This window comes from Oculina patagonica, chromosome 6, assembly GCF_052425735.1.
Source record: "Oculina patagonica isolate OP01 chromosome 6, crgOcupat, whole genome shotgun sequence".
NCBI lineage: Eukaryota > Metazoa > Cnidaria > Anthozoa > Scleractinia > Oculinidae > Oculina > Oculina patagonica.
In genome coordinates, this window is record NC_135763.1 from 25,533,864 (window position 1) to 25,560,765 (window position 26,902).

At 38.6% G+C, this 26,902-nt stretch overlaps 2 protein-coding genes across 2 annotated transcripts; both read right to left on the reverse strand.

The window, feature by feature from the left end:
* Positions 1-753: 753 nt before the first annotated feature.
* On the reverse strand, positions 754-12,080 carry LOC144656682 (uncharacterized). The gene is made up of 10 exons (XM_078516925.1): positions 11,665-12,080; positions 5,149-5,402; positions 4,736-4,835; positions 3,970-4,020; positions 3,626-3,673; positions 3,450-3,500; positions 3,232-3,267; positions 3,042-3,092; positions 2,671-2,721; positions 754-2,480 (listed from the first exon to the last, which is right to left on the reverse strand). The coding sequence occupies exons 1-10, from the start codon at positions 11,735-11,737 to the stop codon at positions 1,342-1,344; spliced, it is 1,854 nt and encodes a 617-aa protein (XP_078373051.1). The 5' UTR covers positions 11,738-12,080; the 3' UTR covers positions 754-1,341.
* Positions 12,081-14,705: 2,625 nt separating this feature from the next.
* On the reverse strand, positions 14,706-26,201 carry LOC144656675 (uncharacterized). Its single transcript, XM_078516917.1, has 12 exons — positions 26,082-26,201; positions 22,185-22,438; positions 21,506-21,605; positions 20,901-20,945; positions 20,267-20,314; positions 20,046-20,114; positions 19,816-19,866; positions 19,626-19,676; positions 19,427-19,462; positions 19,234-19,284; positions 18,789-18,839; positions 14,706-18,231 (listed from the first exon to the last, which is right to left on the reverse strand). The coding sequence occupies exons 1-12, from the start codon at positions 26,158-26,160 to the stop codon at positions 17,096-17,098; spliced, it is 1,971 nt and encodes a 656-aa protein (XP_078373043.1). The 5' UTR covers positions 26,161-26,201; the 3' UTR covers positions 14,706-17,095.
* Between the last annotated feature and the right edge of the window lie 701 nt (positions 26,202-26,902).

Below are 26,902 nucleotides of genomic sequence, written 5' to 3' on the forward strand. Positions count from 1 at the left end.
TCCACAGAAGTAATTTCTTCGCTAAAAATTAAGTTGTATAATAAACTGTGACACAGTCCCTTTTAAGTCCTAAGAAAAGTCATTGACATCTTGTGTCGAGAGCCCCTAGCTCTTCCTTTACATGGCTTGGTTTCTCGGTTTTTTTCTTGGTTTCTCGGTTTCTTGGTTTCTCAGAAACTTGTGAGCATTACATAATTATGATACATTTACGTCTTGTTCTCAATTAATTATTCCGACAGGCAGTAAAATTGTGCAGGAAAATCGTAAATTTATGGCGTAAAAACTTACGAAGCCTTTGTATCCGATGTCTTACGTCCGATTGTAACAGAACGAACTTTTTTCTTTAAATATTAAAGTACTATTGCGCTCACTGATACATGTCTTGATATCATGTCATTGAAACTCTGAATGTTAAAGCTACTCATTCAGCGAAACTCATCATATTTTGCAAAGCTCGACTAATAGTTTCTTAAGAAACTGTTCTAAAAACAACATAAATAATCATGATCACGTTCACTGGGGATTCGTACAAACAACCTTTAAAAAACGAGATGGAAATTAAGTAAATTTACTCGCTCCATCTAGCCCCTGACATTACTATCACATGTGTGCATTGCATCATGTTTACTATGCATTGTGACCATGGACGATGTAAAAGTTAATTGTTGTCTTGTGCCGGCCAGATATTGAGTAATAAATATTGTTAAAAAAGGGAAATCGACCGGAGAGAATATGACATCAAAATATTAAGTAAGATTACACATTTCGGCCAATTTATTCCAAAAGGTATGATTTGCAAATGTGCACTCCCACTTGCCAGTGGACCTAGCATCTCGCAAAGCACATGACATTCTCTTCCGAAGGCATTGTTTACATCTCAAATCATAAGAAATCGTCTGATTTAAAACAAGAACATGCAAAGGTATTTGAACTAATTGGGCGTGTTTTGGGAGAAAAACCCACCTCAGAGTCGGCAGTTGCCTCTTTCCATCTTAGCGGATGTGAACCAAAACAACGGGAAGAATTTGAATGGATTGCGTTGGCCTCAACATTAGCTGAAATCGATAATAATCGATGCCTAGTTCGAACGCGGTTTAAGACCTCGAAAATTCCGTTAGAGACACATTATGTAATATTTCATTTGTTTGTTAGACTAAATGTAGCTTTTGCTCGCAAAGACAAAACATCACCAAAATAAACAAAGATCAACATAAAACATGTTCTCTAACCAGTGGTTTATGCGAGTTAATTGGTAAAGCAAAACGTATTGTGTTTGTGGAAAAATCCGATAAACACAAGAACTAAATAATGTTAAACGTTTTCTGACTGTTGAGACCATATTCACGGTGCCCCGTAGCATAACAGCTTGCCAAGGATGTGATATCCTTCTTCATATTCCTTTACTGTTTCTCCAAACCTCAGCTGAGACACAGGAAGATGGGATTTGTCGGCTAAAAGTCCGCTATCTTCAAGCCAAGCGTTATTATCATTCGCGTCGCAGTTACATTTCTCGGCTGTTACACATGTATTTGTCAAACCGCATGCGCAATAACCATCGTTATTTGTAGCACCACCCCAATAATTCATTTTTGTGCCGTCACGTGACACCCACCAGGCCTTACCACCACGAAAGATTCTGGAGCCTTTACATTCATAGCTGATAAACTGTTCGCAGTGAGCGGACGCATCTGTTAGAACTGACAACTGGGAGAGACTGGCACCAATGTACGTCACGTCACGTTTGTAGCATCCATCACCGCTGCAACCATTCACATGGGTTCTGTTTTCGGTGTCATGACTGACAACTGTCACTCCAATACCTCCTTTGTCTGTCATGTTACAGTACACGTCAAATGGAGCCGTGCCATGGGTACCATCAGGATCGATGACGTAATGACCACTGACGTCAGTTATATCAGCTTTCACTCTGCTGCATGTCTCAGGATACCTTATATGGACCGTAACTCTTCCAGCTGTCTCAATCGGGCTGCTGCTTGAATTTCGCACAACACATGTGTATATCCCATCGTGCCGTAGTTCCGCAGAAGTCATTTTTAATTCTTTGGAGCCATTGCTCTCTACTCCATTAGGAAGATTTGAAGTTTTGTTGTACTTCCAAAAGACGGTTGAATAAGGTTTTGTTGGGACAGGACATTTGATTGTCTTGTTCTGGCCAATGTAAACGAGCAGAGACGTTGACACGTTAATTGTCAGTCGAATTACTTTTAGCGTTACACCTGACGAGTTAGATCCTACAGCGTTTGTAGCGGTGCAAATGTACAATCCACTGTCACCTACATCAGCATTCATAACGGTTAACATTCCATCGTGTGTTATGGTCCTTGATGTAGGCAGGGATCCGTCAGACTTGTTCCACTTGACCTCGGGTTGTGGCTGACCTGTTGCACTGCACGTGAATGTCGCTGTTCCTCCTTCCTCGACAGTTTTGCTTTGGGGATCAACAGTAACTGAGGGAGCAACTGATGGATAAAAAGGGAAATGAATGTAATGTCTGGACAAATACTTACTATGAGTACAACCATCGAGGTAAAGACTAGGATAATAAATCGTAATCTATAAAAGTAAGGTAGAAGATAATTACAAGTAATTCATTGATAATAGAAAATATTAAATGCTTCCTATACTGAAAATAAATGGAAGCAAATTTACCATTCGCAGTGATGGAAGTTGCAACTGAACTTGAGCTTGACAGTGTTACCACTAACGATCAAATAATTCGAGTTAGCTGAATTTGCGAAGAAATCAACGTTGTTGGATTGGAGGGTTTGTGATTGATTTGCAGTCTCATGACCAGGTGGAAATGTCAAAGGGACAGTTAATGCATATTTAGGAAGCGAATTCGACCTGGTGTAAGAGTAACCAATGAAGATCCCAAGGACCCTATACGTAATTCTGGATTGTCGACGCTTCATGTATACATCTTTCTTAATGACCATTTTTCGTAGAGGAACTTGTATTAGAACTTTTAGATGAAATTGCTGGCAGGTAGAAATAACAAAAATAATGATAAATAATCATACCGTTCGTAATGGAGGGAGTTGCGACCGAACTTGAGCTTGACAGTGTTGACACTAAAACCAAAGGGATTGCAAAGAAGGTTAATAATCAAAATGAAATGAATTTGTGTTACCATAGAAAATTGTTGTGTATTGTATGTATTAGATACCTTTCATAAGCTAATTACGAAGAGAAATCAACTTGATATATTACCTTTTGTTGGAGTGGAGGTCTTTACTTGATTTACAGCTGAAGTTAAAAGTAATATAAGGAAAAGAAACACCAGTTAAAAAGAATCGAAATTGTAACAAGCGAAGCCTGTTTAAGAGTAACTAAATGTAGATCCCAGGCAACCGTTCGACGCAGTTCTCATTGAGCGTTATTGCTAGACCATTGTTAGTTCTTCGAATGTAACAGAGCTATTGATTTACCGTTTTTCGTGGAGAAAGTTGTGTGATAACTTGTGCTTGAAATTGTTGACACTTAAAAAAAAAAAAAAAACTTAAGGATAAATAACGTGGAGAAGAATGAGTCATATTATCAAAGAAATGGTAGAAGTAAAATACAAATAAAAAGTAGCTGAAAAAGTAATTGTTTGAAATGTTACCCTTGGTGGGTGGATTGGAACTTTGTGATTGGGTAGAACTTGGAACCACTAAAATTGAAGACAAATATAAGTTAGGCTTGATGTTAACTAAAGAAAAACGCAACGCAAGAGTTAGCTTTCTTTTTTGCTTCTACTACAGCTAACACTAATGACATTGTTGTCAAGCGTTTGCTTAATGCATATGCTTACATATGCTTATGTGACATTACATCGAAAACAAAAGAAGCACTGATCCTAATTATGAAATGGAGATATAAAGTGTATTACCATACTTCAGTGTTGTGTAATATATGTTGTAGAAACGTTTGACGATATTTGACGAAGATGAATCGACTTGGCATTACCTCTTGTTGGGATGGGGCTCTTTATGTGATTTGTAGATGATGTTGGAAGTACTAGAAGAAATATAAATATCCGTTAACCATGCATATTTTGAATATGTGCAGAAATGTCGACATTTTAACAGAAAGGCTCATGTAAGAGTAACTAATAGCTCCCAAGCAACAGTTACTGGTAATTCGAGATTGAAATCTCTGCGCCCTTATCGAATTCGTGATATTAATTTCTCATAATCCAAGGATTATAAGAAAAGGAAGAAAAATTTACCATTTTTCGTGGCGGACCTTGTAGGAGGGCTTAAGCTTGGAATTGTTGATACTTAAAAATAAAAATAAAATGATAATGAGGACGAGAAATGACTCAAAGTATCAAAATTACAAAGAGATGTAACTCGAATATTTGCTTCGCACGGAACGAATGGATGAAATAACGAAAAAAGCTTAACACGATGGGTTTTTAATGTTACCTTTTAAAGTAGGACTGGACCACTAAAACTTAAAGTAAGCTAAATCAAATCAAATCAAATCAAATTAATTTTGAGACCAGTAATATCAGGAAGCCCTCTACGTAAACATTATTTAAAGAATGTCTTCAAAAAAAACAGCTATCAATGACTCGAGCCAACAATGACTCGATAGGTATTTATACATGCACATATGGAGCATGGGTTAAAAAGTGTTGTTGAAGGGAACAAGCGAATATTATCAGAGTAAATTACCGAGTGGGGCATTGTTTTTATTATCAAAGTATTCTGTGCCACTTTCACGTTACCTTTGGGTTTGTTTGTGTTAATTATACATCTGTAACTTTTATCGGTGAATCCATTTTGACATATCAGATCTGGAGAGCAGGGATTCTTTGAACAGGCATTCTAAAGTAAAGCAAAAGTAAGTTATAAAGTTTTTAAATGGTAGTAGCACAATTCGTTCTTGACTGCCTTAATCACGACATTTTATCGAGAAAAGCATTATAACTGTGCCGTGTAGATTTCCTTTCATTGCTTTAAAGGGAAATGAAAATCCGTCGTCCACTCGCCCGCCCCCTCTCCTCACCTTTCGCCACCCACCATAGAACGTGGATTTGAAACCCTAGAAAGGTCTTGCACACTTTTTTCGGCATCATTTTGATTTGACATGGGTGAAACTGTAAAGAAATTTGGTGCAACCTTGAAGCAACAGATTTACCTCAGTAGGATTGTAGGTGAATCCATATTGACGCACGAGTGCCTCAGGGTGCATTTGATGATCAGAATCACTCAATTCACATATTTGACTTTCGGCTTCATCCAAAGGACCAAGATTGTAAGACAGGCAGTCATGTTCCACAAAGCACCTTGCTTCACAAGCGCTTTTCCTCTGTACCGTGAAGCTCTTAAACACGTGACCCTGAAGAGCGTGTCCTTCCACAGGAGGGTTGAATTTTAAAACACGGCAATCATCTGTCAAGAAGGAACGAAATCTTTTTCCTATCATTCAGCTTACTGCATGTTTTAACTCTGCCTTCAAGAGAAAAATGTTATATTAACGCAATCCTAATATTTTTGTCTGTGGATGTTTTTTTTAGCTGTTCTCGAAGGTGCGATGGTCATGAGCAAATTTTGTTGAGAAGTTGGTAAGTTTCGTCTTCTTGAATTTTCGCCATTCTCGAATGACATGATTTAATTTATAGCAATTCTAATAAGAAACATCAAAATCTTACCCCTCTGCTGGTTTAAATCAGTTTGCTTGTGCTTTGCATTTCTAGCTACGTAAAGCGACGCCTAAAAATGTTAACCTGTTTTCGCGTATCGTTAACCAGGCAAGTTATGGGATGCTTTAGAGAAAACTCAGAAAATGCGTTTCAGTGTACATGATCTTAAAATAATGCCTTCTCGATCCTTTTTTGACATTTATTCGTAATTAATGGAAATAATTTTTGAAATGAAATTTTCATTGTTTGCAAATCTTGCGTTATTTTGTGCACAGGTTTGGTCATGTGTCCTACATGTACGCCTGTTAATTTTCAAGGGCACTCGAACTAATCAAATATTTTGCGAATAAGAATTTTTCATCATAAATGAATCATACGAGTTGTAACTTTTTGACGCGTTAGGGGATTAAGAAAACTACGTGCAGGTAATATTGGGCTTACTATGTACTGGGTATTGTTATTTCTTTAATGTACGCCTTTGAAAAAAGATTTACAAAAATCTTTTTTAGAAAAACTGTCACTGATAAATATTCAGGACGCTGTGCTTTAGAGAGCGACGAAAAATAAAGATAAACATGACCGATGAATACGAGATATTTTTTAAAGTACTCGTGAACGTTTGGCAGAACTGAAAACAGCCGTGGCATGACTGTATCCTTGGGTCAAATACTATGGCTGCCAGATTCATTATGATACTGGGACTCTTGTAGTTGGGAATATTGAGATTCCAATCAGATACTGCAAAGTAAAACCTAGTGTTTGTAGGATTTTTCTGTGTGCTGATGTAGAGGTCGAACCTGGAACTGAACAGGTGATAGGAGCTAGATTAGAGGAAGGATATGAGCAGAATTTTGGTAGCCCTGGAATTCTGGAGGGGTCCAAGGAACTGCGGAGAGATTCCGAAATTTGCATCGCTCGTTCCCTAGTTGTTCCAAAGGCAGGACAAACCCCTATTCGAGTTGCAAACTTCTCGGACAAACCTGTAAGGTTGCATTCAGATATTCCTATTGCTGAATACCAGCCCATCAGCTGTGTTAATGGTAGTGTCATACCTACTGAAGTTGATCCAAATTTGTCAAGTCCATCCTATGCATCCTGTTCGGCTATCGACATGATGGAGGAGAGGGACAAGCAGGCAAACCAAGACAATTGGATGGGTGCAGTTGAACCAAATTTTGAAGGGCTTCTACCAGACCAGAAGGAGCAGTTTTCATCACTGATGAAGGAGTACAAGGACATTTTTGCAGTCAGCAGTTTTGATCTTGGAAAAACAGATCTAATGGAACACGAAATTAACACTGGTGGCCATCCACCAATGAAGCAACCTCCACGTCGTGTACCACCCCATCAGAGAGAGATTATAGACAAACAGCTGGATGAGCTCTTAGCGAGTGGTAAGGTCGAAGAGTCCCAAAGTCCCTGGAGTAGCCCAGTTGTTCTGGCCAGGAAACATGATGGGAGTTACCGTATGTGTATTGACTTTCAAAAACTTAACCAGTGCACAGAAAAAGATGCCATACCTCTTCCTAGGACTGACGATGCCTTAGAAGCTGTTGGTGGTGCTCAGTGGTTTACCTGTCTTGACCTAGCCTCAGGGTATTGGCAGCTGCAAGTAAAAGAAGAAGACAGACCAAAAACTGCATTCTCTACCCATCGTGGTCAATTCCAGTGGAAGGTCATGCCATTTGGTTTGACGAATGGGCCCGCAAGCTTTACCAGGTTGATGAATTTAGCACTCAGTGGACTCACTTGGACACACTGTCTTGTGTACTTAGATGATATCATCATCTGGGCTTCTACATTGGAAGAGCATCTGTACCGCCTAAGGTTGGTCTTTGACCGGATACGAACTGCTGGCTTAAACCTGAAGCTAACAAAGTGCCAGTTCCTCAAGAAGGAAGTCAAATTTCTTGGGCATGTTGTCTCCTCGCAGGGGATAAAAACTGACCCAGAGAAAATTGAGACAGTCTAAACATGGCCCATTCCACTGGATGTTAAAGAGCTTCAGAGCTTTCTTGGTCTTGCCAGTTATTACAGGCGATTCATCTCTGGATTTTCCATTATTGCAGAACCGCTCTACAAACTGTGTAGAAAAGGTGTTCAATTTGACTGGCAGCAAGAACAGCAAACAGCCTTTGAGGAACTGAAACATCGGTTGGTAAGTGCACCAGTGCTTGCTTACCCAGACTTTAGCTCTGATGCTGGTACATTCATACTTGACACGGATGCTAGCCAACAGTTGGGAATTGGAGCTGTATTGTCTCAGTTGCAACCAGATGGGGCTGAACGAGCAATTGCTTATGGAAGTCGATCGCTAAATGACCATGAGAAGAACTATTGCGCAACTCGGTTAGAGATGCTGGCTCTAGTGACTTACATTGACCATTTTCGTTATTACTTGCTTGGACGGCGGTTCCGTGTGCGGACTGACCACCACTCATTAACATGGTTAATGTCATTCAAAGAGCCCCAAGGGCAAGTAGCGCGCTGGTTGGAACGCCTGCAGGAATATGACTATGAAGTTACATACCGGCCTGGAAAACAGCACTGTAATGCAGATGCCTTGTCACGACGACCGAGAAGAAATCATGGAGAATGCCCGTCCTGTGTACCATCAGTAAATTCCCAGGTAGCTGCTGTTACAGGAACGTCCCAGACTGGTCAGGGAGGTGAGGGGGAAGGTTCATGGTCACAGGAAGCCATTGCACAAGCACAGAGAGAAGACCCTGATATTGGCCCAGTTGTGGAGCAGCTGTCACGAGAGTGGAAGAAACCGACTTTTGAGGAACTTCAGTCAATGAGTCGGACCACCAGGGCAGTCTGGGGGCTTGCAGTTAAAAGGGGGTGTACTCTATCTTCAGCCACCTGAAAACACCTCATCAGCTAAATGTAAGCAACGGATGGTTTTGCCAAGACGTTTGGTTAGGGAAGTACTTACTTCAATTCATGATGGTGTGGCAGGTGCTCACTTAGGAAGAATGAAGACTTTGAAGAAGATGACTGCAAGGTTCTGGAGGCCTGGTCTAACAAAGGAGGTGCATCAGCACTGTGACGGTTACCTTACCTGTGCGAAGTGCAACTCTAAACCAAAACCAAGAGCCCCTCTGAAGCCAGTACCATCAGGAAACCCCATGCAAAGTTGACATAGTTGGCCCCTTGCCCCGTACTAGAAGAGGAAATCGCTATATTTTGACAGTACAATGCAGCTTCACTAAGTGGGTTGAAGCATTTGCGATACCCAACCAGCGGGCCACGACGTGTGCAAAGGTACTTGTGAGGAACTGGATTTGTAGATTTGGTGTGCCTGACAGTATTCATAGTGACCAAGGTAGCAACTTCGAGTCAAAGGTTTTTGAAGAGATGTGCCGCATGCTTGAGATCCGTAAGACTCGGTCAACTACGTATCACTTAGAAGGTAATGGTCAAGTAGAGAACATTCACAAGACCCTAAAGGCCATGTTAAAAGCAAGAATTGAAGAGAATCCCAAGAGCTGGGATGAGCACCTGGACTACTGCATGATGGCTTACCGAAGCAGTGTCCATGCCTCTACAGGTCACACACCATTTGAACTTATGTTTGGACGAGAGATGAGGATCCCCTTGGATGTGATGATGGGTTCAGCTGATACCACTGATCACTCCTACACTGAATTGTTGCTGATCTTGATGAGAATTTGGAAACTGCTTATCGAGATGTACGGCAGGGGGTGAAGCACACAGTTTATCAAGCTGGTGATCTTGTCTTGCGTTTTTCGCCAGAACTGAAGCCAGGTGAAGCAAGCAAGTTTCACAGACAGTGGGAGGGACCTTACCTTGTCGAGAAAGTTGGCGGGCGCTCACGAAAGTCCAAAGTGGTCCATTTTAACAATTTACGATTATATGAGAGAAAGTCAGAAGGAGTGAGCGAGCGAGCAATGACTGATGCAGTTAGAAGTTCTGAGGGAGATGATACTGAGGTGGTGGAAGGTGAATGTGAGCATGAGCCACAGGTTCAAGATTCTGATGTTTTAGAAGACAGCGGATATCAGTCCCTTTATACGGATGTTTTGCAGTCTAGTTTGGTGGAAAGGGGTGCAGGTGGTGATCCAGTGGTCGGAATGCCAGCAGCGAAGGGTGATACTGGAGGTGACAGTGTGGTGGATGAAAATGTTGAAGGAACTGACACTATCCAACCAGGAGGAGAAAGTGAAGAGTCTCTGTCTGGTCCAGCTGCCTTAAGTGGCGAGGAGAATGGGCAAAGTGAACCAGAGGTCGAGGAACAGGAGTATGCCTCACAGCGTCAAAGACCCACTATCCCACCAGGAGGTGAAAGTAAAAAGTCTCTGTCTGCTCCAGCTGACTTAAGTGGCGATGAGAATGGGCAACGTGAACCGGAGGTCGAGGAACAGGAGTATGCCTCACAGAGTCAAAGACCCGTTCGTGTCAGAAAACCACCAGATCGATATGGAGAATGGGTTGTAAACAGCCTACAGCAGATTACAGACCGTCTTCAGATGCTTGAGGACCAGCAGGCCATGGAAAAGGAGCGATTACGGAAACTAAAGCCAAAATTGTTAAAGAAAGCAAGAGCGTTAAGGGCACAATAAGATGTTACTTTGTTGAAAACTTGTTCGAAATTATGCGAATTTGTTAAGAGAACATTGACAGAATATTAAGATGTTACTTTGTTGGGACTGAACTCATTAGGTTTCATAAACACTGTTCAGCCTTTGGTTATTGACTCTGAATCAGGAGATTCAAGCCTATTTTTCAGAAGAGGAGATGATGTAAGGGATTATAATACCGGACAGGACGATGCGTTTTACATGAAGTGTAATTAGATAGACCACGTGCGAGAGTCAGCGAGCGAACGTTGTGAATTCGTTCATGTTGTAGCGTCTAGGCGAGTTTTACGGCTTAATTACAGTTCAGTGAACGTCCTCCTTGTGTGGTTGTGTTCTTGCTCGAGTTTATTACAGCTTACTATGTACTGGGTATTGTTATTTTTTAATGTACGCCTTTGAAAAAAGATTTACAAAAATCTTTTTTTAGAAAAACTGTCACTGATAAATATTCAGGACGCTGTGCTTTAGAGAGCGACGAAAAATAAAGATAAACATGACCGATGAATACGAGATATTTTTTAAAGTACTCGTGAACGTTTGGCAGAACTGAAAACAGCCGGGGGTTAAAAGATGAGTCAGGGGCGAGCACCCACTTCCCCCCTGCAAAGTATTTCTTGCTCTTTCAAAATATATCCACTTCTTAACAAAACTTTTAAAACATGCAAAGTATAATATAATATAATTCGTAAGCAAAAGCTTTGTTTGAGAGATTACTATTGTTTTGTGACAACCTCACGCTGTTTGAATTCAATTCATGAAAGAGTTAAACAGCTTTCCATGACTTTATTTTCCCACGCAGATCTGTATAGAAAACTGAACTGAATTCAATGTGTTGGGAAAGCTTTATTTTCTTTTTCAGTGATACGGTACACTGCACGATAAAATCCTTCTATAAAGAAGTGTGTTTTTGAAAAAGATTTATATTGTTTTGCAAAAATAAGTCAAGATAAACGTAGAAATATGTTTTTAAATATTTTGCCACAAATTATCAAAAGCTGAAAAAACAAATACATTACGCCCTATTTTTAACATTGTTGTACACTTATGTGGCTATCGCTTTTAATGCTTTTACCTATAACGTTGCACTGCTACGTGACAAAGAAAAAAATATATTTGACTAGCTGTGTGAAATGGGCAGGACTAACCGTTCCAGTTACAAGAAAGAAGACTCAAGACTCGTACTTTAAAGGAATATTTTCAACAACATTATTAGTTTGATCTGAGCCAATCACTTTTTTTTAAAGTATTCTATACTTAAATTCACAAAGAGGAAAGAAAAATTCTTATTTGTACATTACATTTCATCTTGTGAAATAAATGAGCTGACTGTAATGACACTAAAAAGTAAATACCTTAGCTAGTATACAAAGTTATCAAAAACAAATCTTTAAGATGCCTATGCCATACCATCTTGTGCCAAAGTCCATGAATGAGATAGCCAAGAGAAGAACAAACATTGGAGTAATAATACGTTGGGCATGTTTAGCAAATGAAATTAACGAAACACTCAGTTCGACGCGACAAAGTACACGTCAACTTACACGCAGTCCTACCCAACTTATTCCACAGCCTAGTTGTTTTGTAGAAACTTTTTAATGTTTATTTGTGTTTTTATTTAACAAGAACAATTGTTGCTAAGCAACAGAGTCAATGAATTGAATCTTTTACAGATGAAACAGTGGGTTTGAATGCACTTGCGATATCGCTTTCAATCTGTGGTATTGAGTCATTCAATCTGAAAAGATAGCCCTTCGGTGTTAAAAGGAAAATGCCTCTAAGAATCGAGCAAAACTAAAACTTCGCGGCCACAGTCAAAATGTTGTATTTACCCATATTTTCCCATTGAAAGGTATTATCAAATAACTAAACGTGGTGTAGTTTGGTTTAGAAAAGACCGCTTCAGTTTTGAGAAAATAAAAAATAACGATTTTCGCTGTTGGTGTCTTTAAAACAGCCAAAAGTGAACACGAAATCGGCTGTTACAAAACTTCTCTCGCATTTAAAAGGCAAGAACGTTAGGGAATATCTTTGTCCACAGACTAACTTATAATTTTTCATCTTGGCGTTAATCTGGAAGGTATCTGATGGACTTTTAAATAAGCTCTTTTTGTGCCGTGTTTCTCCAAGCGCCTGATTTTCGAACTCCAGAAAGTGGCGTAAATACCACAAACAATGCAATTCATCACAAATATTACATCCAATCCTCTTTTCGAACTGTGCCCTTAAAAATGCATAGCCTTCACAAAACTGAATGTTTTAAAGTTAAACTTTAACTTAGCTGCCACTGTTGAAGGTGCGGTAATACACGTTTGGTCGATTGGGTGCTGTGTGACAAATGTATTTAGTACAATTTCAAAGTTGAACAGAGAGTTTTGAGCAATCTGATTGGTCGAGCTACTCGGCCTATGACACCATATTCACCGCCTAGCGCGGTGAATATGAATCCTGCTGTTTTGTGCTGATCAAAATGGCGGCTTGTAGCCGGTTTGTGGAAGTAACGAATGAGGAAATTATTGAGATAAAAGAAAATTCAGTTCCGAAAAATACGAAAAACGCAACAAAATACGGCTTTTTACAGCTTTTTCAAGGTAAGACAGCCTCCTTTGTGTAGTTAAATTAATTTATTTCAAACTTCAAAGTTTACGACAAGAATTTTAAACACGAAGTGTTACAAAATTTTGTTTACAGAATGGTTTGCACAGCAAAGTAAGTTTAATACAGAGTTCGAGCAAATGGAAATAGAGGAGATGAACAGATGCTTGTATAAATTTTATCTGTTGGCAAGAAAAAAGATGGAAGCCATTACAAAAAAAAAAAAACAGCCTGATGTCTGTCAGAACCGCCTTGGATCGCCATCTTCGCTCGCCGCCTTTCAACAAGAAATTCTCAATTTGCGATGCAGTTTTATTTAGCGAGGCAAATAAAACTTTAAATTCCTACCTGAAACACCTCGCCAATACCGGCAAAATTGCTGGAACTGTACACAAAAATCCTTTGACGGCTGAAGCAGTCCAAAAATTGTTCGAAAGTGGTGAATTAGCCGGTGCAGAAATCCAAAATCCTCGTGTGTTGTTGCAAACCGCATGGTTCTACATTTTGTTGTACTTCGGTAAAAGAGGTAGAGAAAACCAAAGCCTAATGAACAAGGCAATGCTCCGTCTTTGTTGTACAGCTTCTGGCGAGGAATTCTTCGAACTGAATAAAGACGAACCAGGAGCGGTGCTTTTCACAAAGAACCACACGGGCGGCCTCGACGGCACAGAAGATCATGCCGACGGCAAAATTTTTGCTCGTCCCAACTCAACAAGATGCCCAGTCAAGACCATCAAAGCGTACCTATCGCACCTGAATCCTGAAGTAGATGCCCTGTTTCAGCGGCCGAAGGATATATCAATCCAGAGAAAGAGATGGTGTGGTTTGAAAAGAAGGTCTTGGGTCACCACAATCCGTTGGAAAACATGTTGAGAAACATGACCGAAAGAGCCGGCATCTTGCCGTACTTCACCAACCACTCTCTAAGAGCGCAACTGTTACAGTTCTCTCTTCTAACAACGTGGAGACCCGTTAAATCAAAGCGGTCACTGGCATCGAAAGCTATTGCGAAAGGCCAACCTTGCATCAATTCAAGCACATGTCGTCGGCGCTAACATCATTCATTCAAGGCACCGAAAGCGCCCCAGCAGCATCCACCTCTCAAGCCATTCATGCATCCAGCAGTACGTCAACTTCAGCAGCTTCAGCCGACAAAAGTTCCCAGTTGGCAATAGAGATCTCCACCAGTCGAAATGAAGAGAACTTTGTCATTCCGAATGGAATTAATCGAGGAGCCTTCATGCCATCGGGCACTCTCAATCCCTCGTCTCGGGGAATATTCGCCCATATTCACTTCGACTTCGGCGAATAATTGTTAAGTATGGTAAATTTAAAACTCCGTGATTTCCACATTGCTGATCCTAGCAGTAAGCAAGACCCGTATCACATGTCAACCAAGTAAAATGGCCCAGCTCACCACGAGTCTCTCGTAAGTCAGTTGTTGGAGCGCCCAACTGGTATCAGGGTTCGATTCCCGTCAGGGACTCAGATTTTTTTCTTTGTCCTACGCTCGGGTCATGTTGAACATCCACTTCATCTTCATTGGCCGTTTTCACACTAGAAGATGGACAAATCGTCTAGACGGACAAGTTATCTGACGATTTGTTCGTCTAGTATGAATTTAAGACGGCTTTTTATACGAGTTGTCCGTCTAGACGACCAAGTCGTCCTCAAAAATCGTCCTCCTAGACAGCCAAATCGACGGACAAACTCAGACGACTTGTACGTCCAAAATCTTGTCCGTCCAGTTTTCACACTAAGACGATTTGTCCATCTCTAGTGTGAGAACGTCCATTGCCAACTTTTTATTAGGAAAAGACTTGGAAACTTAATAACACAGACAATTTTCATCCGAAACAAGATGTATTTATTTGAAATTTGGTATAACCAGTAATTACCACGGCTTCGTGTTAATACACCACTGTTAAACATATTCACCCATCTTAAATATGTTTATTATTTTAGGAATGTACAAGTGCTGGAGGCATGTGTCAGACATTTTTTGACGGATATTACGTGGAGTCCATTGTCTGTGTAGCTATTGGTATTTTATGGTTGCGGTGAAAAGGCCAGCAAACACAATCTCTACAAGATTTATAAGAATCTTCTTGGAGATGCCAATAACTAAGTATTAATTATGATCAAATTGAATAACTTCCACTCAGATATTTGTGTTGCTTTATTTTATTTACGATATATGACTTACAACTTTTAAATTATTTTTTTTTTTCGTGAACAAAAGTCACAAATTGCTCTTAGCATAAATACATTAAAAGTTACGTTGTATGTTACAAGTCTAAAAAATCATTTTCGGTGTAGTAAGTCTCAAAAAAATGATAAATTTATTATATTTTACTTAAAAAGTCCATGCACCACCTCTTGCTTTGCAAGGATTAGTTTCTTGGTCCTTTAGAAACTGGTGGGCATTACATACTACAACTGATAAGATTCGCGTCATTTTTTCTGACAGGGACAGTTTTATTGTGCAGGAAAATCTTCGCAATACTTCGATGTAAAATTTGCGAAACCTTTGTGATCAAAGTATTTTGTCAGATTGTAAAAGACCTGAATACGTTAGTAATTAATTATAACGTACTTATTGTGCTCAATGATAGTTGATATGGTACTGTTTAAACTACTGAATAATGCAACAGTATACCAATCAGATTGTACAAAGCAAAAATTCACTGTCTACGTCTATTTACAAATATTGTCTTTTTACAAGTGAGAAAATGTTTATATAAAAGGGAAAAAAAAGGCACGGTGGTTAGCTGATTTGTGCAGCAGGTCTGGCAGTATTTTCCTTGCACCTTTTATATAACACTACAAAATTGATGGAGCTTTAAAGCAAAAGTGTAACTGAGAACGACATTTTATATTAATGAAAGTTAATTTAAGCGAAGGAAATTTTGTAAAGAAATATCAGAGTTCAGCGGCAGCTAAAACTTCTAGCTTTAAAACATGGAGAGCCAAGATTTAGCTTTTGCAGTGGAAACTTTAATTTAAGTTTCAATTACAGTAACCGATCTTTTTTCCCTCAAAAAAGTAGTTTGGTGCAGTAATTTCTGCGCTTTGCGCCATTTTATTTCCATACATGCTCACTGCTCATTCTCGTTTGTTGCGCTTTTATTTACCTTTCTTTTTAAATTAATTATATTCAACTCTATCATTTTTTTAAAAAAAAATATTAAAAAAAAATGCAAATTTTGAAAAAGGGGAAAGCTCGAGCTTTTCAAAGCTGCAACAAATGTTTAATCGGTTGATGGGACCTTTGTCAGCTTTTCAAATTTCGTGTTTATTGCGTTTAACCAAAAATAAATGTTCGAAATATAGAAAACTCGCTCGGTCCACCTGCATTGCAAATGTTTACTAAGCAATTGCAATTGAAAAATGAACAGTTGTCCTCGAAGCGACTGTGAAATTCTGAGGATAATTTTTCTGCCGGAGGCATTATCCTCCAAAATACCGGCAAACCAGAAAGGCGTTCATTCATTTTATTACCCTCCTATTAATTTCTACAAGGCGCTTTATCGCCATAAGAAGGAAAAACCTGCAGTGATATTCACGGCGTAACTGCGATTGAAATGAGTTTGCGTTACGTACTTTTTTTAAAGCTGTTATTTGATTAAAAAGTGAGACCTGAAAGGTGACGTTGTTTATGTGTTTTGCACTGCTCCATAAAATCGGGCGACGGATATCAAATCAGACGGGGTATACTGTCTATTATTAAAATTTAGCAATGGTTTATTGCAATTCCTGCGTTTTGATTGCTTAACAGGCAGTTGTATATGAGCTTTTATACCGTTGACCACAAATATGGTAGCCAAAACGCGTCAACGAAAACAGCTGGGGAGCTCAAACATTGCAATTATTTGGGTTTTTTAAATAAAACAATTATTCCACCCGTACTTGTTGGATATTAGATCGCTATAGGCAAATCAGCGCTACGCGCCTCGTTGGCTGTCTTTCATCTTATATCCATCTCGCTCTCGTGGAATAATTGTTAAATACCCGTCGACCGCTTTTGTACTACGTGATAGGTTTTGGTGAAGCTTATGTAGCGTCTTTGTAGAAATTTCAAAAGGAAAAAATTACGGAAGTGCTAACACTTTCTGTTGAAAATAAACCACTGAATGTAATGATCACACGACACATCTCCACGGTCTGGCCAGGACCTGTACGCATACGCAAAGCCTATTATCCGTGGAAAGGTAGCCATGGACAGCTGTTTCTTTTGACACAATATTCACGGTATCCCGTAGCATATCAGCTTGCCCAGGATGTGATATCCTTCTTCATCTTTGTCGTCTGTATCTCCGAATCTTAACTGGGACACAGGAAGGTAAAGTTTTTCGGTAAGAAGTCCGCTATCTTCACGCCAGACATCGTCATCCGCGTCGCAGTTACAACGCTCTCCATCTGCACAGGTATTTGTCAAACCGCATGCGCAATATTCTTTGTTATCAGCCGTAGCGCCACCCCAATATTCCATTCCTGCGCCGTCACGTGACACCCACCAGGCCTTCCCACCACGAAAGATTCTGGAATGTTTACATTCATAGCTGATAAACTGCTCGCAGAAAGCTGACGCCTTTGTTAGAACTGTCAACTGGGAAACACTGGCACCTGTGTATTTTACGTCACGTTTATAGCATCCATCGCCGCCGCAACCATTCACATGGGTTCTGTTTTCAGTGTCATGACTGACAACTGTCACTCCAACACCTCCTTTGTCTGTCATGTTACAGAACACTTCAAATGGAGCCGTGCCAAGGACACCATCAGGATCGATGACGTAGTGACCACTGACGTCAGTAACATTTGCTTTTACCCTGCTGCATGTCTCAGGATACCTTATATGGACAGTAACCATTCCAGCTGTCTGAATCGGGCTGCTTAAGTTTCGTACAACACATGTGTATATCCCATCGTGCCTTATGTCCGCAAAATTCATTTGTAATTCTTTGGGGCCATTGTTAACCACTCCATCAGGAAGAGTTGAAGTTTTTTTGTTCATCCAAAGGATGTTTGAATGTGGTTCTGTTGTGACAGGACATTTGATTGTTTTGTTCTGGCCAATGTAAACGAGCAGAGACGTTGACACGGTACTTGACAGTCGAATTACTTTTAGCGTTACACCTGACGAGTTAGATCCTACAGCGTTTGTAGCGGTGCAAACGTACAATCCACTGTCACCTACATCAGCATTCATAACGGTTAACATTCCATCGTGTATTGTGGTCCTTGATGCAGGCAGGGATCCTTCAGACTTGTTCCACTTGACCTCGGGTTGTGGCTGACCTGTTGCACTGCACGTGAATGTCGCTGTTCCTCCTTCCTCGACAGTTTTGCTTTGGGGATCAACAGTTACTGAGGGAGCAACTGATGGATAAAAAGGGAAATAAATGCAATGTCTGGACAAATACTTATTCTCTCTGAGCACAACCAGGGAAGAAACAACTTAGCAATTTTAGTAAGTCAGGTGACCATAGGTAGTTAAGGTAAACTCTCCGTTCGAGGCTAGTGGCTACTCAGGCCGAGCTTATCCCGGTTTTAGTAGCTTGAAAGTACTGGGAGTATTTCCTCTAGCTGCTGGATGGGTTGCTTGTCCATTCCAGAGTTACTCCCCAGCATTAAATTCACCGGTACTCATTTATTAAAACCTAGGTGGCGAGAGGCACTGTGAGAGTAAACTGTCTTGTCCCAGAACACAACACAAATGAACCCGGTGAGGGCTCGAACCAGGATCTCCCTATCCCGAGTCCAGCACAAACATCCCTTCTGAATGCTTAAAAATAGTGTTCAAATCGTCAAAATACTTTCAAAACAGCTTCAAAACACAGTTGGTTTAGGCCACCGCACCTCACAGTCAAACCACAAAGATCAGTTTAGTGCTAAGAGAAAACATTAACTGCTTGTGATACTGAAAATATATTTACCATTCGCAGCGATGGAAGTTGCAACCGAACTTGAGCTTGACAGTGTTACCACTAAAGATCAAAAGAATTGTTAAAGGCTATTAATCACTGAAATTTAATAGAGTAAGCTGAATTGGTGAAGAAGTCAACGTGACGTTATCTCTTGTTTGATTGAGGCTCTTTGATTGATATACAGCTAAAGGTGGAAACATTTAAACGACGGTTAAAAGAACATCAGTGAAATGTGCAGTTGTAGAAATCTTTGCACAAAAATGTATATTTAGGAAGCGAAGTTGACCCATCTAAGAGTAACTAATGTAAATGCCAACGACCTTTACGTAACTCGCGATTGCCATCGCTACATACACCCTGGTTATTTATTATTTTTCGTGGAGAAATTAAAAATTTTGCTCAAAATTGTTGACAGGTACAAATAACATTAAGAATGATAAATAAATAATCATACCGTTCGTTGTGGGGGAAGTTGCGACCAAACTTGAGCTTGACAGTGTTGACACTAAAGCCAAAGGGATTGTAATGAAGATTGTTAACTATGAAAATTATATTGATTACCATACTTAATTATTGCGTAAAACTATTATATTTATGAGGTAGTTATAATAAGGTAATTGCAAAAAGAAATCAGCTCCATATATTACCTCTTGTTGGAGTGGGGCTCTTTGATTGATATACAGCTGAAGGTGGAAATATTAGAAGGAAAGTTAAAGAAACCAATAACCCTATAGATACGTAATTTGCGATTGTCATCACACATACACACTGGTTATTTACCATTAGAAAGTTTGTTTGAAATTGTTTACAGCTAGAAATAACAATAAGAATGATAAATAATCATACTGTTCGTAGTCGGGGAAGTTGCTACCGAACTTGAGCTTGACAATGTTGACTCTAGAGCCAAAGGGATTGTAATGAAGATAATTAATTATCAAAATTAAATGGATGTCCATACTTAATTGTTGTGTCTGTTAATGTATTATGTAGTTATCATAAGGTGAATACGAGTAGGAATCAACTAAATATATATTACCTCTTGTTGTAGTGCGGCTCTTTAGTTGATTTACAGCTGAAGTTGGAAGTACTAGAAATTAAAAAAAAAAAACATTTTAATTTGAAGATGTTAAAATCTGTGCAGAAGAATCGAAATTGTAACAAGCGAAGTCTGTTTAAAAGTGACCAAATGTAAATCCTAGGCAACCGTTAATGCTGTTGTTGTTGTTGCTGTTGTCAGTTTGGAATGAAACAGAGTAAAGGATTTACCGTTTTTCGTGGAGGAAGTTGTAGGATTTGGGCTTGAATTAGCTGGACTTGTGCTTGAAATTGCTGACACTTAAAATTAACAAGAACGATAACTAAAGTGGAAAAGATTGAGTCGAAATAATTATCAAAGAAATGTTTTAAAAGAGAAATACAACGGTTATGTAATAGCAAGGTATAAATGAAAGAAAAGCAGAAAAAAGTTAAATCGTTTGAAATGTTACCCGGGATGGATGGATTGGAACTTTCTGGTTGAATAGAAGTTGGAACCACTAAGACAGAAGACAAATATTATGTTAAGCTTGACTTTTACTAACGAAATACGTATTTCCATACAAAAAAGTTACCTGTGTTGTTTGCTTCTACTAGAGCTAATACTTATGCCATCGCCGTGCACACTATTTGCAAGTTTTTGCTTAATGCATGTAACGTTATATCGAAAACGAACGAATCTCTGATCCTAATGCAAGTAAATCCAACAAACTTTCGATAGGTGGACGTACTATACATGCACATGGGACCAAACGACAAATCGCCTTGGACACAAGAAGCAAATATTTGACAGAATGCAAAGATGACAAGGCTTAGTGAAATTAAATTTTGCACGTTGAAAAGGGCATAAAAACAACGATTTAGTCATAATATTTGCTTGTTAGAAATTTTTGTGTAAAAAAGGCTGAAAATGAAATTCAAGGTCCAAAGATCACAACGTTTCGACCGTACGGTCATATTAGTACGGTTTGGTTTTTAGATCTTCGAATTACATTTTAACCCTTTGTTACACACAAAAACAGTAAACGTATGAATGAGATCATTAAAAAAGGAAAAAAAAGTTTAATTAGGTTTTTTGAATGTTACCTTGGCTGGGTGGATTCAAACTTTCTGCAGTCGAACTCATGACCACTATGATAGAAAATATATACCGTGTTAAGTTTGGTTTTACACTATAGAGGACAAGCACAGGGACAGAAACAGGCACTAGTCTTCCAGTAATACTTGCACTTGTGCCTATACTTATGCGACTGCTGTCAGCACCAATTGGAAGCTAATGCATACGCTCTGCCTCATGCTTTGCTATAAATTGAAAACGAAGCAAAAGAAAATTAAATTTGGTGTACTTGGTACAATTGTAGGTGAACTTAGAAACACTGTAAGAAAGAAAAAGAAGAAATGTCAAGAGGGAATTTTTTTAATATTCCTGTAAATCAAAACGTCAAGTTCAGTAAAATTCGCCAGCAAAATAGAGGAGAAGCCACATTTCGGCCTGGTTCGTTATGTTAAACAAGTAAGCTGAGGTCTACATTATTTTAGCGTATCCACAAATAACAAAAGTTCGTCTGTATGTGGCTTTTTCAGTTAGGAATTAACATCTGACAGTAGAACATTAGCGAAATCAATTACCAAGTGAGACATTTCTGTCATTGAAGTATTATGTGGTACTCTTAAAATTAAGTTTAAGCTACCTTTGGGTTTATGTGTGTTGATTATACATCGGTATCCTTTATCAGTGAATCCATTTTGACACAACAGATCTGGAGAACAGGGATTTCTTGAACAGGCATTCTAAAGTGAAGCAAAAGTAAGATACAAAATATTAAATTGTTGTAACACCATTTGTTCTCTAATTGGCTTATCCACGTTAATTTAGCGAGACGAGCATTATGCCGCGTTTCGAAGCGTTGATTTCCTGCTATTGCTTTAAATGAAAATATAAATTCACCCCCTCACCGGGGGTCCATCTTGAATTACCAGCCGCCATCAATGGGAGCAAGGATGGTGCAGTGGTAAGAGCGCTTGCCTCCCACCAATGTGACCCGGGTTCGATTCCGGCCGGGTGTCATATGTGGGTTGAGTTTGTTGTTGGTTCTCCTCCTTGCTCCAAAAGTTTTTCTCCAGGTTCTCCGGTTTTCCTATCTCTAAAAAAACCAACACTTCCAAATTCAAATTCGATCGGGAGTACACGGTCCCACAGGCTTATAGCTTTAATCCTCACCGTGTCTATATAAGGGTATTTTTTATTTTATCAAACTTGACCTGATGAGGTCTTATACGCTGTTTGTCTCTTTCAACACCAGTTTGCTTTCTATACAGGAGCAAAAGTATGAAGAAACTGAGTGCGTTGCTTTGAAGAAACAGGCTTACCTCAGTCGGTCTGTAGGTGAATCCATATTGACGCACAAGTGCTTCAGGGTGCATTTGATGATCAGAATCACTCAATTCACATATGTAAGTTTCGTCTTCATCCAAAGGACCAAGATTGTAAGACACGCAGTTATGTTCCACAAAGCACCTCGCTTCACAAGCGCTTTCCCTCTGCACCGTGAAGCTCTTAAACACGTGACCGTGAAGAGCGTATCCTTCCACATCAGGGTTGAATTTCAAAACACGGCAATCACCTGTCAAGGAGGAAATGAATGTTTTGTATTAATCTGTTCACTGTTAAATTTTGTAACTCTTCCTTCAAATGTTATGTCAACTAACGCTGTTTTATTTGTGTGTGTGTGGATGAAACTCCAGGGTGTGCAAATCAAAGCTTTAGCTACTAGCTGTTTCTTGCTACTCTTCAGACGGAAATCTGAAGATGACATGCAGTTTTCAGTTTTGAATTTTGGCATTCTTAAATAAGAGTGAATGTGTCAAGGGCATTTATTTTTTTCTTTGCAATAACACTTCATTTTGTAAGATTATTGATGAAGATCCCAAATGAAGTAAATACCTTTTCACTGCGGATCGATGATGATAAGGAGAAGTAAGTCAAGTAAGGCTAAAACTTAAAAATCCGAAAACTGGCGTGACGAAAGACAAGAAAATAAAATACGACGAAAAACAAATATGTCTAATGCGGATAACAAAAAATATTGATAAGTTTGCTTTCACATGGCGTGAAATCCCTAAGATCGATGTAAGGTAGGTGAATTTCGTTCTTTGCGGTTTATCGAATAACATGATTTTATTTGTAATAGCAAAAACCGAATTTCGGTAGAAACAATGACCAAAATTTTTCAATTGAATTTTGTTCTGGTTTCGCATTTCGATAAAGCGACGTCTAAACGTATTTTAAACGTATTGCGTAAAGGAAGCTCCGTTTGGTGTTTCTAAAACTAGCGGACTCGAAACGCTTTAAACATGCTTTTGTGTATAAAAACCAGACAAGTAAAGGAATGCGATTCCAAGTATGGACGCTCAGATTGTTGAGGCATTTATATACTCCATGAACTAGTAATTTGTTCACCAAAGAGCGCAGAGACACGCTTATATCCAGGCTCCTGCTCCGGCCAATCTGAATCTGGCATTCTTTTTCATTATCAACTTCTCGATATTTTGATTTTTTTTTTGTAAGAAATGAAAAAACAGTAAAAGTAACGTATTATTTACAAGGCTAAAAAGTTGTAAAATTTAAAAAGAAACCAAACGTTTTCGACTTGTTGTCACTATCAGGGTTGCGGTTCTAGGAATCCTACTGAACAAGGTATATACTTACGAATAACTCTACAAAATGATGAATCAAAAAGCAGTAAAACTGAAGATGCAATACTCTGGCGTTACAACGTTGTTCTGAGGTAATTTATACTCAATAATGTTTTTTTAGGACGTCGCAGGTTCTTTAAAAAAGGTATGAGGCATTACGATAAAAATATAAACTAATAAAAACGAGAGATTTGTAGCAGAACTCAAAACAGCTGGTGTTTTCTTTTTCATAAACAAAATCTTTGTTTTAGATTTAACAATTGTCATGTAGGAACTTCACGCTGTTTGGATTCAATATATGATAGCTATTCATATTAATGCGTAATTTTTCAGTTTATTTTTTTTTTCAGTTATACTACATGAGAAGAACCAACGTAGTACGAAACATGTAATTAAAATCCTTAGTGTTTTTGAACCTTAATAAGTCAATGTAAGCCAAAATATTCGTTAAAAATGGTGCAGTTATAAAGACGGAAAACGTACCAGAAAGCTGAAACAACAAAACATTGCACACTATTTTTGACAAGTTTGTACGCTCAGTTATCGATTTTACCTTCAACGCAACACGGCTGCGTAACAAAGGAAAAATGCGAAAAGTGTTCATAAATTGACAAGTAAAGAAAAAGCTTTTTGATTCGTACTAAGAATCGGCAGTTTCAATTAGGTAGCATTATTGGTCAGCGCGAGTGAAAAGTTGCAAAAAATTGGTTATTCTTTAATATAATTACATTAACAGTTTGATAAGAGTGGAACACCTTCTCTAGACGTATCCCATACTAAAACTTGCAAAGGAAGAAAACAAAAGGTGCTATTCCTATGGATTTTATCCTGCTAAAACTGAGTAGACTGACTTCCTTGAAAATTGACTTTAGAATATACTGCTTATAAAGGCTATCTAACAAAAGTTACCAAAAAAATCATTCAAAAGCCTTTATATCATACCATCTTGTGCCATAGTCCTTAAAGGAGAAAGCCAAGAGAAGAACAAATATTGGAGTAAAAATACGTAAGGCATGTTAAGCTCATAAAATCAACGAAACACTTAGTTTGATGCGACGAAGTGCACGTTGACTTAAACACAGTCCTACTCAAATCCCTCCGCGCTTTAGTAGTTAATATAATGTTACTTTTTAATGTTTAATCGTGTTTTGATTTAACGAGAAACATTGCTGCTAAGCAACAGAGCCCGTGAGACGAAAAAGTGGGTTTAAATGCACCTACGATACCAATTTCAATCTAGAGTATTGAAATATTAAATCTGCATGAAAAGATGACCTATCATAATTAAGGTGTCTCGAAACAGTTTTTTTCGTACTATACCTAGCATTTTCAATCAGCTTTTTAGCAGTCTTCACTTAGTTAGAGCTACATCAAAATAACATGAATTATTTCTTTTAAAATAAATTCTGTTCGTGAATGTTAAGCAGAACTAAAAAAAGCTCGTCAAAACATGACCCATTAGCGAGTGGTCCCACAAAGTCAGTATCCACGAGCGTTATCAATGAATATTCAGAAACAAAAAAAACATGCCAAATACCAATAACCAAACCTTCGCTTAAAAGAAATAACAATTTCGTCGTGACATCTTCACGCTGTTTTTATTCAATATATGAGAGAATTAAACAGCTTTGCATGTCTTTATTTTTCCCACGCCGAGTTGTGTAAAAATGAAGAAAGCAACTTTCGCTAGTCAGGGCTACATGGCTACTTTTTAACTGCTCTAGCCTTCTGTAAAGCAGACTTCATTAATAGTATTGCCTCTTCGCACGCTGCTTTAGTGGATACGACTGAAAGAAATTCAAAACTAATTCAAGGGGTGGAATATATTTTGGAGTCATACGCTACACGATAACTCTCCACTCGGTGAAAATTTTACTACGATGCAAGTTTTTATAATCTTTCAACAGTTATCAAAGTTGTCTTTGCTATTTACAGTATTAGAAAAGTAACATCAACCGAAAAGCAGTTCATCATCTTTCCATGAAACGCGAACATGCTAAATCTAACACCTTATTTTACGGCTACTGCGACAACGTTTTGCGGCTGGGAAAAACAGTTATAAGGCATCAGTTATAAGGCATCAGAGAGGTGAAATGTAAATACCTGCAGACTATTTTTGACATTAGGAGTTACTCTTCTACTATCAGTTAAAGAGTTTCTTTTTAACTTCGCAGGGTTATGTAACAAATAAAACATAACAAGCGAATTAACAAAAAAAATTGGCAGGAATATCTGTGATAGTTACGAAGAAAGAAAAATCCGGAGTCTGCACTTTTATAAAAGCTTGAATAAGGTAGCATAGGTCAGGGCTAGTGGAAAGCTGCAAGAAGCTAAAAAATATTAAAAATTGGATCTGCGCCGAAACACTTTCCCTGGACGTAAACTATTTTAATTTAGAAAAAAAAAAAGAAAAAAAAGGAAAGAAAGAGGAGAAACAGACCTATTCCTACATTATATTTTGTTCTGCCAAATAATTAAACTGATGGTAGTCGCACCAGAAAATTACTTTGAAGTTATTTTGCATATTGGTTATGTAGCTTACATACGAGGTTAACAAAAACCGTATCATACCGTCTTGTGCCAAGGTCCTTGAATAAGAAAACCAAGATAAGAACAGGTACTGGAATACCATCAAGTTAGGCATATTCATCCAACAAAGTAAAGGCAACACTCAGATCGTCACGACGAAAAACGCAGTCCCTCCCAAACCATTTCGCAGCTAAGTGATTTTATATTACTTTTTAATGTTTAATTATGTTTTTCTTTACAAAAACAAAACATAGTCGACGAAGTAAACGTTCTAATGAAAAAATAGTTTTTGAATGCACTCGTTATACTAAATCGAGAATAATGAAGAAAAAAATAATAAAGCAAAATTAATCCATTTAACTTGTCTCAGCATGACTTCCGAATGTCCGAAATAAAAATCGTGAATTTTATTTAGCTTTTAAGCTTCGAAAACATTTTATCCTTTCATAGTTATAAATGAAAAAAAAATGACATATGTGTTTCAGTTCAGGACAAAATGAGTTTAAACTAGTTTCATTTTTTGATTTTTATATGCGATGCAGACTATCTACAATAACCCTGAAACGAATTCATTAGCAACATGCTGCAATGTGTCTCTTAATGTTACATTTGAAATAAAGCCTGAAGCAGAGCTCCCAAGGGAATGGTTCGGGATCGATAATCGTTCGCTGTAATGTAGAATACACGATGATCAGCTACAGGGTAAGGTCTCCAGTTACGGAAACGCAGGATTTAGTGTATCTAGATTAAAAACGAGCTGAAATCAGCGACACGTGTTCCCACGCATAATTAAAAGTTCTTTCTCAAGTCACGATTATTCAACACTTGAACAGGATCGAAATAATTTTCGCAGTTAAGACATT